At 39.8% G+C, this 15,826-nt stretch overlaps 1 protein-coding gene across 2 annotated transcripts in view; it reads left to right on the forward strand.

Annotated features, from left to right (window-relative positions):
• The first annotated feature begins 6,889 nt into the window (after positions 1–6,889).
• DCP1B (decapping mRNA 1B) overlaps positions 6,890–15,826 on the forward strand; it is a 56,036-nt gene continuing 47,099 nt past the window's right edge. The window contains exons 1-3 of one of the 2 annotated variants that reach the window (XM_025851908.2): positions 7,089–7,187; positions 13,186–13,226; positions 15,730–15,815. Coding sequence is in view for 1 of the 2 variants with exons in the window: in XM_025851907.2 (XP_025707692.1) it covers positions 7,038–7,187; positions 13,186–13,226 (191 nt within the window). In the remaining variant the exon portion in view is untranslated. Of the gene's footprint in view, positions 7,188–13,185; positions 13,227–15,729; positions 15,816–15,826 lie in introns of both variants that reach the window. The other variant, XM_025851907.2, reaches the window with a different exon arrangement.

Genomic DNA, 15,826 nt, shown 5'->3' on the forward strand with positions numbered 1-15,826 from the left:
GTGTGAACAAGCCTGGCTGGGGTCATGGCCACTGCTCCTAGGAGTCTGTAACAGCAGTGAAGGTCAAAGCCTTGTAGAAGGCCACTTATTACCAACAGGAAATGTAGAAAACACCCTGCCCTTTAATCTTCAAATTACCTCAAGGGAAACAAAAAGCAATACTATCATCAGGCTTTATCCACAGAGGAAGCAGAGTCTTCTTCGGACACTCCTGATTTTAAAACCTCATATTTTAGGATCACATCAAAATACTTAAAGTGTTTCAAAGAACTCTTTCAGGAATACTCAAAACAGCTACAAAACTAAATGTCATTATCCTCTATGACAAATAAGAAAAACCGATCTGGTTTCTACATGATTTCTCCCATAATCATGGAAATAGGTGAAAACCTAGGGATGCTGATCCCCAATCCACAAGGCTAGTACCACTGCCAACCTGCCTCACCTCCAAAGGCAGTCAGTACAGACCCTGAAAGCACTCAAGACTCCTCCAGTACACCAGAGTGTAGATCTGTATTTGCATGTTTTATATAGTACTCCCTGTCCCCGAGTTCCCAAGGACATCTTAGAAATAAATTAGGGGACTGGCAATGGTGATAATGTTAAAAATTAAGAATCACAATCATTAGCAAACTAAAAAGGGGGAGAAATAATTCTGCACTTTGCATTAGTACATTTGTTTACCAAACGCAAGGTGACTTTATGAATGATAAAGTACTAATTTTCGTTCTGGATGTAAGTGTGACTCTCTTGTCCAGGGCATAACTCTTGCTGTTATCAAAAGCAATAGCCAATGATAAAACATTGATAGAGCCCCATCTTTGTACCAGGCACTTTATATTCTAAGCACTTCTCATGCATTATTTGATTTAGCTCTCACAACAACCTGAAGAGGTATGTGCTATTATTGTCCTTATTTTGTGGGTGAAGAAACTGAGGCCCAGAGCTTAACAGAACCCCCAAGATTACATAGCTAGGAGGAGATGAGACCAAGATTTTAGATCCGGGAGTCTCTGACTCCAAAACTCGTTCTTCATCATTATACTATATTTTCTCCAAAAAAGAAAGACATTATGCCGCTACGACTGAATTAAATTCTCTGTAGTTTAGGGATATTGAAGGAATCCCAAATCCCAGAAAAATCGGTCAGTGAAAGTTACTCAGAAATACTTCTGGTCATTAAGGTATCCCCAAAGCACAGGGCCAAAAATATCAGTGACTTAAATGACACTAGAGTAGAAATACAGGTCAAATCCAATTACAGAGGATCTCAAGGGAACATCCAAGCTCTTATGGTATCCTGGAACTTTAGTATATTGAACAGTGCCTGTTCCAACTACTAGAGGACTCATGGATCCTCCCTTCCTTTCTCCAAATTCTGGTATTTGTCTCTACATCACAATTTAACCCTTGATTATATATTATGTTTTATTGTTCACCATTTTTTCATGTATGCTTAGCTTTGTCTCCTCAACTAGATTTTAAGATCCTTAAGAATAAAACTGGGTTTCATACCTTGTTGCCCTTTCTAATTTATTATGTGCTGACAATGTGCACAAACTGGGTGCCTACTGATATAAGTTACTTACTGATTTGTTTAACAAATATACCAACGTTCAGCAAACTTCCTGAAAAGGAGCTGAGAGTAAATATTTTAGGCTTCACAGGTCATCTGGTTTCCATTGCAGCCACTCAACTGTGCTGCTTTAGGGTGCGAGCAGCCTTCTGGGTGTCTATCAATACATTGTACCCCAATAAAACTTTATTTATGAAACAGGCAGAGGGCCAGATTTGGCCTGTGGGCTACAGTTTATCAACTCAATACAGGGTATATAAGATAGGCTTGAGGGTCCAGGCTGGGAGATGTTTTGAAATCTCAGCATTCTATCAGCAGCTTCTATGCCTCCCCTCTGGCCTCTAGACCATTTTAGAGTCTTAGCTCCTGACCAAGCCAAGTGTCTTTCCAAAGCCTCTTACCTTGGACTTCAGTTTAGTTCAGCACAATATTTTGTTGTTCATTTTCCTTTGGGGCTTCACACATCAGTTTAAAAAGAGAAAAATCAATCACAAAGTGAAGAGCTGACATGGTAGCTTGCATTGATAATAAGTAACCAGAAAATTCTTCAACTGTATTCCATCTGGGAGTCCCTGACACTTTTTTTCTGACCGCTTCCTATAGACTGCCATGTAAATCATCAAGGTAACTTGAAATATGCATTTCACCTGGATTAAAAATCTGCAGGGAGAGCTGATCACCCCTGGCAGTAGGCCACCTAAAAGGTAGTAAGGATAAACATCCCTTCCTCCCAACAGTGACTGCTTCCCTCTGAGAAGGAAAGAGCACAATGAATGAAGGAAGACACCCTTTCTCTTTCTTGATTAAAACATTCAGCCCTTAGTTTTGACATAATGCTAACAAGTCCTTAACGGGCTGCTATTTTGACCTAATTTCAACGCACATCAAACAGATTGGTCATTATTATTTCTGGGCTCATCTACGTGTTTGTAAAGAGAGCTGCATTTGAGATGAATGGAGGTGGTTCAATAGACAGCCATGCAATCTGGAATGGGGAAGCATCCTTCTAATTCAATCGCTTCATCCACAGAGAAGTGAAGTGGCCTGCCTAGAACAGTGGACTCTACCCAAATCAAATAATCCTGAGGTCATCCCTCTATGGTGTTGGTGCTACCACAGTGAACCAGCTAGCACCACACACACCTAGGTAATGTGAGAGCCAACTCAGTTTGCTGTCCTAATGTGCAATCCCCCCACACCCGCACTCTGCCCCAGGACAAAACTCCTTTCTGTGAAATCGGCCACATTTGATAACAGCTTCCTGAATCACATGATGCAGAGCTGCCTGTGTTTGCAGAGCCAGGGCAGATGATCTATGCAATGTCCATGGTACCTTCCACGGCGCACTTGTAAACAGGGAGATTTGTCTTCTGCCGTCCCAATGCGCCCTTTCCACACCTTGCTCTCCCTCCCTCTTAGCGCTCAGGTGCTGAGACTCAGACTTTAGTTATCACAGTGGTCATTGTATTTTAAGCCTATAATCTCTTCATGTGGAATTAAAGGCACTTTTAGTATGTTCCAGGCATTGAGAAGCAACTGGAAAGACATGTTTCGTGTAGAGGTCCTCTACAACCACTAAGCCTGACCCCTGACAATGAGGTAAAGTGAATAGGTTTAGTGGGACTGGCAAAGAGAGGCAAAGTGAGATTAGAAAAGAACATATATATGCGGTCTCCCCAGTCCAAAGAGCTCCAATGACCCCAGGTCCACTCCAGGCCAGTTTAGCCAAGGCTTAATCCGGGCAGCAGCTGAGCCCAGGTTGGAGAAATTCAGGCTTGAGCAAAGGCTCACCCAACAGGCCCCTTTCTTCCCCACATCTGCCCCTTCTCATTCTGTTCCAAGGCTCTCTGATGGCTGTTTCACAGCTTAACTGCTTTGCAATCTCATGGAACACAGAACTCTGTCTCCTATATTATTTCTTCCTCTGTGAAGTTTCTGATAAGTATGTTTTAGCTCACATTTTCCATCTTATAAAAATCCTGGGAATGAACTGCCTTGGGAATTAATGAGCTCCTCGTCACGCAGAACTTTGTTGAGGTGAACTGAGCGTTGGCTAGGTAATTGGACAAGAAGGATCTTTCCAGGCTTCTCTTAGAAATAATAGTACAGGGGCGCCTGGGTGGCTCAGTCAGTTGAGCATCCAACTCTTGGTTTCAGCTCAGGTCATCATCTCGGGGTCCTGGGATAGAATCCCGAGTTGGGCTCCGCACTCAGTGGGGAGTCTGCTTGTCTCCCTCTCTCTCTCTCTGCCCCCCCGCCCCCACGTGCCCCCCCCAACAAACTCTCTCCCCCCAAAATAAATAAAAAAATATTTTTTAAAAAAGAAATAATAACAATGATGAAACTGCTAATGATGATGTAGTTATAATAATAATAATAATAATAGGTTTCTTCATTTGCAAAACATTTGATAGTTTGCAAATCTTTTTCAAGTTCGCTCTCTAACTTGATCTCATTTATCCTACAAAATTGGTAAGACAGATATTAGTTAGGATCCCCAAGTTAAAGGTGAGGTCACTTGTTGAAGGTCACATAGATAAAAAGAGGTTAAAGTAGTTTCCCTTTCCAAAGGGTGCCTCTTCCACTGTATACTGCTGCCTACAAAAGAAATGAACCATGCACTGAAAACAACTGATAACAAGCTTCAAACCATTTTCCGCCACTAGGAGAAAAAGGGCTTTCATTAATTCTTAACTTCTATCATCTTTTAGTACAAAATTCCTAGCAAAAAGGATGATTCATACAGGTAGCACAAGCAAACCATCAGAGGTTGTTTAAGTCATTTTAGAATCACAAACTCTTAGGGTGCATCCTGGAAGCTCCTCTTTCCCCTCCATTTCAACACATTCTACTCTAGGACAAGTGCAAATCTTAGAGGTCATTTATACAACAAACAAAAGAGTACTAGTAAAGCAGACTGTGTATTTATGTTTCAGATTGTTATGCTATAAGAAGTCAGTTTATATTTGTATACAAGCATTCATACCTAGCTACAAAACCAAACATTTTTCCCAATTATATCCCTATTTTCAAACAACTGAAGCATACCATGTTCCCACAATTACCTTGATGGATTAGGTGGTGAATTTTATCTTAGTCATTGCAATGGTATAAAAATCATAGACCTGGACATTATTTTTTTTTATCATACTACAAACTTGTTTTAAATTCTGGTATACAACTTTAAATACCAAGTGTTAGCACATGTTTTATCTTATAATGACAACTATAAAATCATCATGAAACCCCAAAGTCATGAATAGCTATTCAAGGTATCATAATGAGACTTCCAGAAACACAGTGGAAGTATGCCAGCAGTGTGGAAGCCAATGGAAGTTAATGTTATGTGGATTAAATAAGAATTAGCCTATCATAAATGGTCTTTTACTAACATAGAGCCTGCAACTTAGTATGTTTGGATAAGTAATAAGGACGTGATTTTACACAGGTTATTCAAGTAGAAAGTAAGCAGAAGTCTGTCTTCATCCTAGAAGGATGGAGCTTTAAGAATTTGGGGAAAAATAATTTTTTAAAAAGATAACAAAGCTCTGTGGGCCAGGAGATGAACAATACGGCAACGCTGAAATCACTGCGACGTTTTGTATCTTTTTTTCTGTGTGGTTTATAATCCTCAAGGTTTTCCCCTTTTTTTTCCCTTACAATATAGAAAGTTAAAAAAAAAAAAACTTTCCATTTTTTCCTATCTTCCTTAGAATGTAAATTCTGAAAGATCAGGACTTGCTACTGTATGCTCTTTTATCCCAACTTGGATTTCAGGATTCTACCTCATGAGCTCTTAAAAAAAAAAAAAAAAAAAAGACATTAAATGAGTAAATTCAACTAACTCATGGTGTAGTTCAACAGAATAAGCATTTACTAAATCTCTATTCACAAGGCGTTGGACTAACTACTAGGGAGCCAACTAGGGTGTATCTATGTTTCCTGAAATATTGGGAAAGGTAGACTTTGCCCATAGGACCCAAGACTCAAAGGTAAATGCCTTTACAAAAGAAATGATAAACGTTTGCTAAAAGACTTTAACAAAAATGTACATTCAGTTATGCATGTTTTAGACTGACAACATTCCCATTCTCCAAAGGCTTAAAAACCAAATCCCTCATCACGGACTTTCTAAATGCCCACTGATCTCAATCAGAAAAGACTAAGTACTGAAAAGCTGTCCAACTCCTGGTAGTGGATACATGTTTTCTAAACTTCTATTTCTCACTTGAAAACTCAAAAATTATCATTGGCAACAATCATTGTCCTTGTTTTCCTGGAAGTGACAGATGCACATTATGTATTTTCGAAAAAATGTCTATCGAATACCTGTCTGAATAACCACAGTTTGTCCATCTTTTCTTTCAAATAAAAAGTGTCCCGTGAAAATAAAAATAAAAATACTAGTTCAGCTTGCAACTCAAGCACAGAAGTGTTTTCCTAGAGACAAATAATATGGTACTCAGGTATTCAGCACATGTGCTTATTTTTCTTTTTTCTTGTATTTTTCTTATTTTTTTCAAGCAAAATTTTAAAAAGTGTGGGGTGCCTGTGTGACTTAGTTGTCTGAGCCACCGACTCTCTTGGTTTCGGCTGAGGTCCTGATCTCAGGGTGGGGAGACCCAGACAGGTCCGGCTCTGGGCTCAGCTCGGAGTCATGCTTCAGACTCTCTCCCTCTGCCCCTCCTCCACTCACATGGGCACTCGCTCTCTCGCTCCCAAAAAATAAATCTTTAAAAAGTGAACCAAAGAGTTGAACTCTAATAAAATTAATAATTTTTACTGCTTTATGGAGAACACTCTCAAGTGACGCTGGCTTTAACCGCGGTACCCTGCTTTGAATCACTCTAAGACGCCTGAACCTTTACTCGCCATTGTTTGCAAACGTCAACACAGTGAAAGAGGCAAATAAATCTTAGCATTGTCATGAAAATGGTTTTGACACGGCAGACCCCTGAAAGGGTCTCAGGAATTCTCAGGGGGTTCGAGAACCACACTTTGAGAACCACGGGGTATTTGTACATACAGAAATCACGGTTCCCTTTTTCTTCAGTGATTAATTCTTGAGGTTTATTTATTGTTATAGGTTTGATCACTGAGCGTCAAAGAAAAGACATGCCAAGGCGTCGAACACATCCAAGAGATACACCCCGGCCCGCGTGCAGCTCCAAGGCTCGCGTAAGAAGAAAACAGCGCTAGGGTCGGGGGACCCGGATTCAGACCTCCAGCCAGGGCTTGCGGTTGCCCCCGGCAACGATCGTCGGGGGAGGGAGCGCGGCCATCGATTAGTAATGTCTGGCGTCCGTCACCGGACGTGGGGGCGGGGGCATGGCTGGAGAAGGAAGGCCTCCCCGGACTTGCGGTCGTCGCGTGTTTTCGGTTGTGAGGCGGCTCGTTTGTTCTGCGATCTATTGAGAGTGGCTTCCGACAGCCCTGGGTTGATGTCGGGGAGGGAGGGAAGATGGCGGCCGTGGCGGCGGGCGGCCTGGTGGGGAAGGGGCGCGACATCAGCCTGGCGGCCTTGCAGCGCCACGACCCCTATATCAACCGCATCGTGGACGTGGCCAGCCAGGTGGCTCTGTACACTTTCGGCCATCGGGCCAACGAGTGGGTGCGTGCGGACGCGACGGGGCCGTGCAGGCAGGGGGAGGGTGGGGACAGGGTCGTCAGACTCGGGGCTCCAGAACCCAGTGAGGGGGAGGAGACGCTGACGCCCTGGAGGTGGATGGAGGTGGATGGTGGTGGATCGCGGCCTGAGGCCGAAGTTGTGGCAACAGGACCCCTGGGCCGGGGATTGGGGGAAGAGGGAGGCCGCCCTGAGAAGCCACCTGAAGTTGGGGAAAGGACTTAAGTATCTATGATACCCCACGTGGGGAGACTGGACCGATCAGGGACGGGACCCGGAGAGCTGAAGGAAGGAGGGGGGCCTGATGATTTGAGGCCGGAAGACTGATGTACTCCGAGAAAGTAAAGCGGGATTCTGTCACAGTGAAACGTGGCTGTAGGGGAGGAGGGGTAGGGAGGAATGAAAAAGCCGAGTTCTGGTTCAGGAACATCAGTCTTAGATGGGACGAAGAGAAGTCAAACCTTGATAGAAGGGGAGAAATTGAACTTGTGAACTCAGGAAATACACCAAGGAAAGAGCAAACATTGGGAAATAGAGCACAAAATGGGGGCTGGGTCTAACACTTCGAAGGGGGCTGACGCTCTTGGAAAGATCATTACACCACAGCCTACCAAGACCAAAATGAGTTTGAAATTTGAGTCCATTTGGGAGCCGAATTATTTAGTTCACTTCTCAAAGCAGAAACCCAATAAATAGCAATGGGATGAAATTTAATTTTCCTCACAATTACAATGGGGTAGGAGCACAAGACACTTGAGTCCTTTGCAGGAATTACTGCCTGTGATTCTGTAACCCACCCACTTGAATAGAGAGAGATGTAATTTTTCTTTTCCTCGTAATGATTTTTGTCTCAAATAATAATCCATCCATTATATAACCATCCATCATTTTAAAATAAGTTAGAAAACAGTATAAAGAACGGGGCGTGGACGAATGGATTTCAGGTGATTTTTTTTTTAATGTCTTCTCCAAGACATCAAAATTCAATCAAGGAAAACAGCATATTGAACAAATTCATAGATTTTTTAACATTTGCATTCATTTACATAGCCTGTTTCTAGTGTGGCTCTTGAGCAGTCTGTAATAAAAAATTCACCTGAAAATCATTAACAAAAATAAAAAGATTAAAAAGGAGGTTCTAAAATGGGAGAGAAGAGAATAGTTTTGCCCTAAGTTCTTAGGTGAGGAAATTTGCTGCAATAGAGCAAGGAATTTCAGTCTGTACTCCTAGTTGTCAAGCAGAGAAGGAAAAGGAGGTATCTTCAATATTCACCATTCTGTAACAGAAAGTATACCACTTGGTCAGCAGAGAGGTTATTTCCTCCTAATTTCCAGGGGAATTTGTCACTTGGGTCTTTATATAAAGGACATTGAGCAATGTGCTGGATGATTTCATCAATGGCAATTTAGGAAAAATACAAAGATATTCTACATATTGTATTGCTATTATACTGCTCTACAAAAAAAAATGCCAAAGGCATAATGTGTTAATTCTGTCAAGGTAATCTTGTAGGAGATAAAGGATCAGGGATGTACAGTAACGTGAGCCTACTTGACAGTGGGATTAGAGTCTGGAGAATCTTGAGAAATTGTTAACATGTAGAGGAAAATTCCTGTTGGAAAACAGTTGTCTCCTATAAGCTTTTGACAGGATCTCTGTGATAGATACCTGTTCAAATAGTTAGAGGTTTATTAGATAGCCAGTGAAGTCCTTCTAAAGCCTCATCAAAAGGCATAAGTGTCACAATGCATTATTTACAGGAGTTATGTTTTCCTGCTTCCTGGACTTGTTGCCTTCAGACAGGGCATAATTCATTCAGTAAAAGGTCATTCTTTCAAAGTACTAATCATCAAGGCTGTGGTAGCCAGAAAAAAGAGACCTAGTTCAGATGCAGAGCAGTTGCTGAGGGTAAACAGTTTGTCACCACCATCTCCATATGCCATTACTCAGGGCCTTTGGATGGGAACCTTTTGAACATAAACCTACTGAATTATAAAGAACATTCTTGAGATTGGAGCTGAAAGTATATGCAAGAAAGCAGATGGGAGGTAAAGAAGGGCAATTCTTACTACACTGAAGTAGATGAAGCATGACTTCAGGCATTCAGTGCAGGAGATACTAGGAATGAAGGGTAGACAGAAAATGAGGTGCTTGAAGGAAGAATTAAGCTTATGTCATGACCGGAATAGGAATTTAAGATCTAGAACTACTTCCCATTCATTATCTGGAAAGACTCCTCCCCCAAAGTACCTACATATCATTTGAATATATTTTCACCTCTCAGTCCTTAGAGTAGTGGTTCGTAGCTAGTTTTGATTTTGTCTCCAGAGAACTTTTGGCAGTATGACCAAAATTTGTGGTTGTCACACTAACAGGGAACATAACACTGGCATCTAAAGGATAGAGGCCAGGGATGCTGCAAAATATCCTACACACAGGGTAAGCCCCCATGACAAAGATTTATCTGGCCCCAAATGTCAAAAGTACTGAGCTTGAGAAACTGCCTTAGTGTGACTATTGTCCTGTTTCTAGCTAGTGTTTTCTAAGTTTCCTGTGTATCAAAATTACTTGGAGTTTTAAAAAGTATAACCTGCCAGATCAGTATCTCTGGATGTGAAGTCCAGGCATTGCTATTTGTTAAAGGTTTCATAGGTGACTTAGATGCTATGTACATGATTGAGAGAGAAAGGTTTATGGGGATAAATGGAGACCTACTTTTTCATTGTATTAACATAGATAATTAGTAATACAGAGCTTGCTTTGGGTTGTTTCAAAAGTGTCAAATACTGTGCCAAGTCCCAGTAATTTGCCAACTAGCACTATTTTATATTCCATCATCTTATTTTAAATTTTGAACTGCTTAATTTTTTAATACATGTTAGATTTTATACTAGAGTGTAATAGTAAATCATTAAATTGTACTTTTTTTAAAAAATTTTAGCTAAAATTCCCCAGAACTATAAACTAATAATTTAACATAGAAGTCCTCCTTGCCTGGAGGACCTAAGGAGGATCTAATAAAATCTTGTTCTAACTATACTCCAGAACCCCAACCCTGAGCTTTGCCCGGAAAGAAAAAAAAATCTGGTTACCCTTGGATCTGCCCGTACCAGGAAAATGCATGAATGTGAGCTGTTTCAGCCTTGGTAGATCAGAATTTACATTTCCAAAGCCCCTTTTATCCATGTATAATATACCACTTAAAATGTTTTTGTTTTTCTAATCAAAAGATCACAGTGATATAGGCTAGTTATCTCTTTTCAGTGTAGAACTGAGACATAGAATAATAAACTAGTTAGCCCAGTATGACCTGGCAAGAACCCCACTTCAGGTATTTGTAATCAAAAGAAATTCCCTATACACTCTAGTGCTGATGACAATGCTCCTGGTGGGCAAAGTACGGAGTGGGTTTTGTTTGGTGCAGACTTCCCTAGTTATGGGTCTGGATCCCAAGGAAAACTCTCCAAAGCTGTTGCTTGATGTTCATTCTACGGGGAGACCAGGTCTGTGGTATTGGGCTGTGGGAGTCTGGCCCCTGGCTAGTCAGGAGAATTTCAGACTTTTTAAAGACCTGTTCCAATTGAAGATGGCCACAAATTCTTTAATACTCTTTTCAATCAAGAGGTGGGGGTCCATTACCTTGAGGGCACTATGCTAAGTGAAATAAGTCAGAGAAAGTTACCGATACTGTTTGATCTCACTAATATGTGGAATCAAAAAAAAAAAAATGGCTTGTTACAAGTTGGAGGAGCATTTCAGGAGAAACATGCCTTTTACATTTCTGATTCTGGGTTTTTCAAAACTAAAATTGGGCATTAAGGTCTTTTTTTTTTTTTTAAGAAAAGGTAACTTCCATTGCTACTTCATGGAGGAAGAAGGGAAACAGTCAAAAGCTATTAGCTATATGGGTACTGATCCATAGAAGCATCCTGGTTTGGATCACTAAGATGAAACAGTCTAAGGTCAAATACTGGAAGACAGGAAAGTGTTTTGGCCTTGTAGCAAGCGGTCCTCACAATGCACGTAGACTTCTCCAGTTCCTTAACCTGTATATCTGTTTCAGCTTCTTATCAATGTAATAAATAATACTAAATATTTCATTTTTACACATTTTTTTCTTGAAGGCTCTCTGGACTGTAAATACTTGCCAACTGTACCAGTTGAACTTTAGGAATGCCCACAAATTTTCAGACTTGTTTGGGTAGTATTTATTGTTCTATAGCGGCCATTTTCTCAATGATTAATATTGTGGAAGTTTTTAGGTAATTCTTAGCACTTAAAGTGCACCCAGGATATAGATTTCTCAACAGATAAGAATTAACCATGTTTGTTTACACAGGAAAGATAAGTAATAATGTTTCTGTATCTTTTTTTTTTACTCTTTTTCAAAGCACAGTGGAAAAGGGCCACATTTGAGAAGTAAGGATATTTTTCATAGGACACTGAAGTGATTTATACGAACTTTATAATAAATCCATTTTAAGGATGAACTCTAACTTTCTTCCCAGTGTTTATGTATTAGAGAAAAGACTGACTAAAATTGTTTTTAACTGTTATAAATTCTTTATTTCTAATTGCATATTCTATGATGAGGATTAAAATCCTCATTGTTGCTAAGTAATTTACTCCTAATATCCATTTGCTCTTAAAAAACAATGTTTGGTGATGTTTGACACAATTTGGGACATCGTGGATTTTGACTTCAGGACTCCTAGTTCTTTGGGCAAAGGCAGCAGTTTTCACATAGCGTACATCAGAATCACCTGACAGCTTAATGAACATGAGGTAGCTGGGCATCACCCCCACAGTCTGAGTCTGTAGGCCTGGGAGGAGCCCAAGAATTTGCATTTCTATCAAGTTCCCAGGTGATGCTGATACTGCTGAGTTGGGGACCATACCTTAAGACCCACTGAAGTAAGGTGACCAAGAGAATTGCTGAAATTACTTGAGCATGTGAGAGGATCATGCTTCCAATGTTTTATGTGCCTTTAAAGAAATTAACATTTAATATTATACCCTTGTTCTTAAAGAGTGTATTTTTCCCCAAAACTGTAGACTACTTAAATTTTGAATGATTTTGGTAATAGAGATTAATAATAAAATATTAGGAGGTTAGATAGAATGGTGAAACTAAAGCATGTAAGTAGCAAAAGTACCTTTGAGATTCCGAATTATAATAATATGATTACTAGTTAAAGCATTTTTTTTTTTTTTAGTATGCATTGTACTGACAAACATTTTCATCAGGGCCTGGGCTCCTGTCTTCAGAGAGATGGAAGAGAGCCTTTCCAAATGAACTGAAATGATAGTTTATCACTTTCACTTTACCATTTAACCAGTTTCTCTCAGGCAGATTTCTTGAGTCCAAGCTTGGCAATGTTTCTAACTTGATTTCAGAGATCCAAAATAGACTCTTAAATATTCCACACCACGTTGGTGATTGATTTGTCTGAAAACTACAGCATTGTTGCTCTCTTCTGTGTTGTAGTCAAAGTAGGATTATTGACAGATCATCTGCTCTCCTAGGTGACAGGATATGGCAAGAGAAAATGAACCCAGACAATAAAGAGAGGGATAATGAAATGTGAACACCAGTGACTTCCGCAGTCATGTACCCAGGTCACAGGGTAGAGGAGAAGGCAGCACACTTATCTCCTCTTTCAAAGGAAATCCATGGAGCGTATTTATTTTTGTATTACTTTAGCCAGAGGTGTGTTGTTGTCTCTGTCTTTGGTAAAGAGAAATAATGATGGTTTATTTCGTGAATGACAAAAGGAGAATGGCTGCTTCCTGCTGCCTAATCAGCAGAGCCACAACCTGGCTAAGAAACTGCTTTTTTCCTTTCCCTAAGAATAATCCCTCCTGTTATATGGATTGGCCTTACTTGAAACTGAATGTTCTCTAACCTCTGTGCAAGTTACTATTAATGAAGAGAATATACAGATTTTGCTCGTTTTTTTGTTTTTTTTTTTTGTTTTTTAGGAAAAGACTGATGTGGAAGGAACCTTATTTGTTTACACAAGGTAAGAGTATTTTACGTTTATGAAGAAACTGACAGTCTTTGAAAGAATATTTTAACTCAGTTGTGTCACTCTTCTTCAAATGTAGTTTTATTTCAAAGAGAAGTGAAAAATCCTGAATCTTAGTTTGAAGTTATTAGTGATATAAGGAAGGGAATACTGAATAATGTCACCTGGTATAGTATGAGGAATACTAATTTCAGAATGTAATTTAAACTCCAGTATTGGTGAGCTTAAATCTCTGTGTTCTTTTTAAAACAGTATTAAATATTTATCCTTTAATTCAAATGAATGGTACAGAGTCCTTGAATATAATGCATTGGCAAGAAGCTAGAAGTACACTATTAAGAATATTAGATTTTTTAATCACTATTTGGAAAAAGGTTTTATTGGTCACCTCCCCACTCACCTGCCTTTGACTCTTTAAAGAAGTGTGCTCCAAAACTAAAGATATCTTTTGAGTCCTCCATTATATAGCTAATATAGAATATATTTCCAGATAAATTTAATAAATTCATGTTTTTGTCATTTGTATCAGAAATTGTTAATATCACATAGTATGTACATTGTCTTAATACTTAAGCATTTTATTCACATAAACTGTCCATCATTGTCAGTGGGAGGACAAAGATAAAATACAAAGGCCTAGTACAAACCCTTCTAGAGCTAACAGCTTCATTGGGGAGACAGAAAATGCACACACACACACATGCATTTTTTTTTAGACATTCACATTTAAAGATAAACCCCCCAAAATAAATAAAAATTAAAAAAATAAAGATAAATCCCAATAGATAGCTTATCCTCAGGGCCAGTTGAAAAGTTATAAGCAATGAATGGGTTATGGAAGGCTGTATAGAATTGGTGCATCCAGAGTAGGCCTCAGGAATAAGGTAGCGCTAACTTGCATAGAGGAGAGGGAAGGGCTGTCTCAACAGGAAGAATGGCAGAAGCTGAGGCATAGGACCTAGTGTGGTGAAGGGACAGTAAGGAAAATGACTTTTGGCTGCAGAGAGTTTATACTGGTTTGTATCAGTTAGAAGACAGTAAGGGTAAAGAAATTTTGCTGGCTTGGAATGTCAGACCAAGGATTTTGAAATTTATTTTCTTAGCAGTAGGGAGTCACTGAAGGTTTATAAACAGGGAAGTAATAGAGTTATAGCAAAACGTGTGGGGAAAGTCAGTGTATTAGCATTATGAGGATGCACTGGTTCTAGAAGAAGTTGGGCTTAAAGAGGACAATGAGAAGATTATTGCAGGGTAGTAGATATGAGATGATGGGAGTATGGGACTAGAATGGTAGAAGTTGAGATTGAAAAAATTTCTTGAAAGATTGTACATATAGAGGAAATGTTAATATTTAAAAAAAAATTAAGATGTTTAAATAGAAGACAAAGAATGACAGAATCGTGAGCAGGATGGAAAGATAGGAGGTGGAGAATCTGGTTTGAAGATAATTTTATTTTGAAATAATGATTTTGGAGTAATAGGGCATTCAAATAAGGTGTCAGGTCCCTCAGGACAGGTTAGGGATGGAGATACTGAGCTTGGAGCCATCTGCCTTAAACTGGTCATTGAAGCCATGAGAGTACAAGTGTTCTCTGAAGGAGAAGAAAGTGATGAGGGCTAGTGGTTGAGTTTTTGGGACCCAGAGATACAGAGAAGAGTCAGCCATACAGATAACAAGCAAAACGAGAACCTAGTTGCAGGCCCAGTGCAAGCATGGCGGAAGAGTGTGTAGGTGGAGGCTGAAGCTACAGTGGGAGTGGAAAGAAAGGAATGGATGAGCAAGGCCATCAGAGTAGGTAGAGGAGATTGGTTTATTAGAAAAGTGGTGGGAGTGCCTAAGAGCCATTGGCTACTTTAGTTTACATTATGTTCAAAAACATTCCAAAAGCACCAGAACATACTGCCAAGTGAGTATGGACTCCTCTTGAGAATTCTGAATTGTGAAAAGAAAACCAAACAGATGAACTCTGACTTATTCCAAGCACACACAAAGAGTGCATTGCTCATTCATTTTGTACAAGTATTACTCTTCTGAGAAGTGAAAGAAAAGATGTATTAATATATACTAATGATTTGTTTTAGGGATTTTTAGTAGGCCCTCTTTTTTTTTTTGACTGCAGAAGATTAACAAATTATACAAGTATTTTCTCTTTTGTGCCCAAACCAAATGTAGGTTTACATTTTCAAGTATTTCTTAATATACTCTGAGTTCCAAATGGAATTGTCAGTTCAACATTAAACTCTTTTCCCTGTTCCTTAATCTCTTCCCCAAATCTAACTCCTCAAGAATAGGGGCTTTTCCCATCTCTCCCCCACCCCCACCCCCGACCCTTCCACGGGCGTGGGCCAGCGTCCCCCCGAGTCAGATAGATGCCAGATTCTAGCATGTTGAGGTCTTTCCTCAGTAGAGAATGACAGAAAGCTCATAAAAGTCAGAAGGGAGTTTTTAGTACAGGTAATGGAGCTGCTGGTGATAATATTTTGACTTCTGTTACAGATATTGCTTTAGAGGAACTGGCACATTCATCCCCTGAGCCTATTTTGTAAATTATGAGATGGTATAGTAACCATACTATTAGAGAGGTAAGGTCCTG

The sequence above is a fragment of the Callorhinus ursinus genome, unplaced genomic scaffold (genome assembly GCF_003265705.2).
Source record: "Callorhinus ursinus isolate GAN/ISIS: 27379988/994484 unplaced genomic scaffold, GSC_fseal_2.0 scaffold74, whole genome shotgun sequence".
Classification (NCBI taxonomy): domain Eukaryota; kingdom Metazoa; phylum Chordata; class Mammalia; order Carnivora; family Otariidae; genus Callorhinus; species Callorhinus ursinus.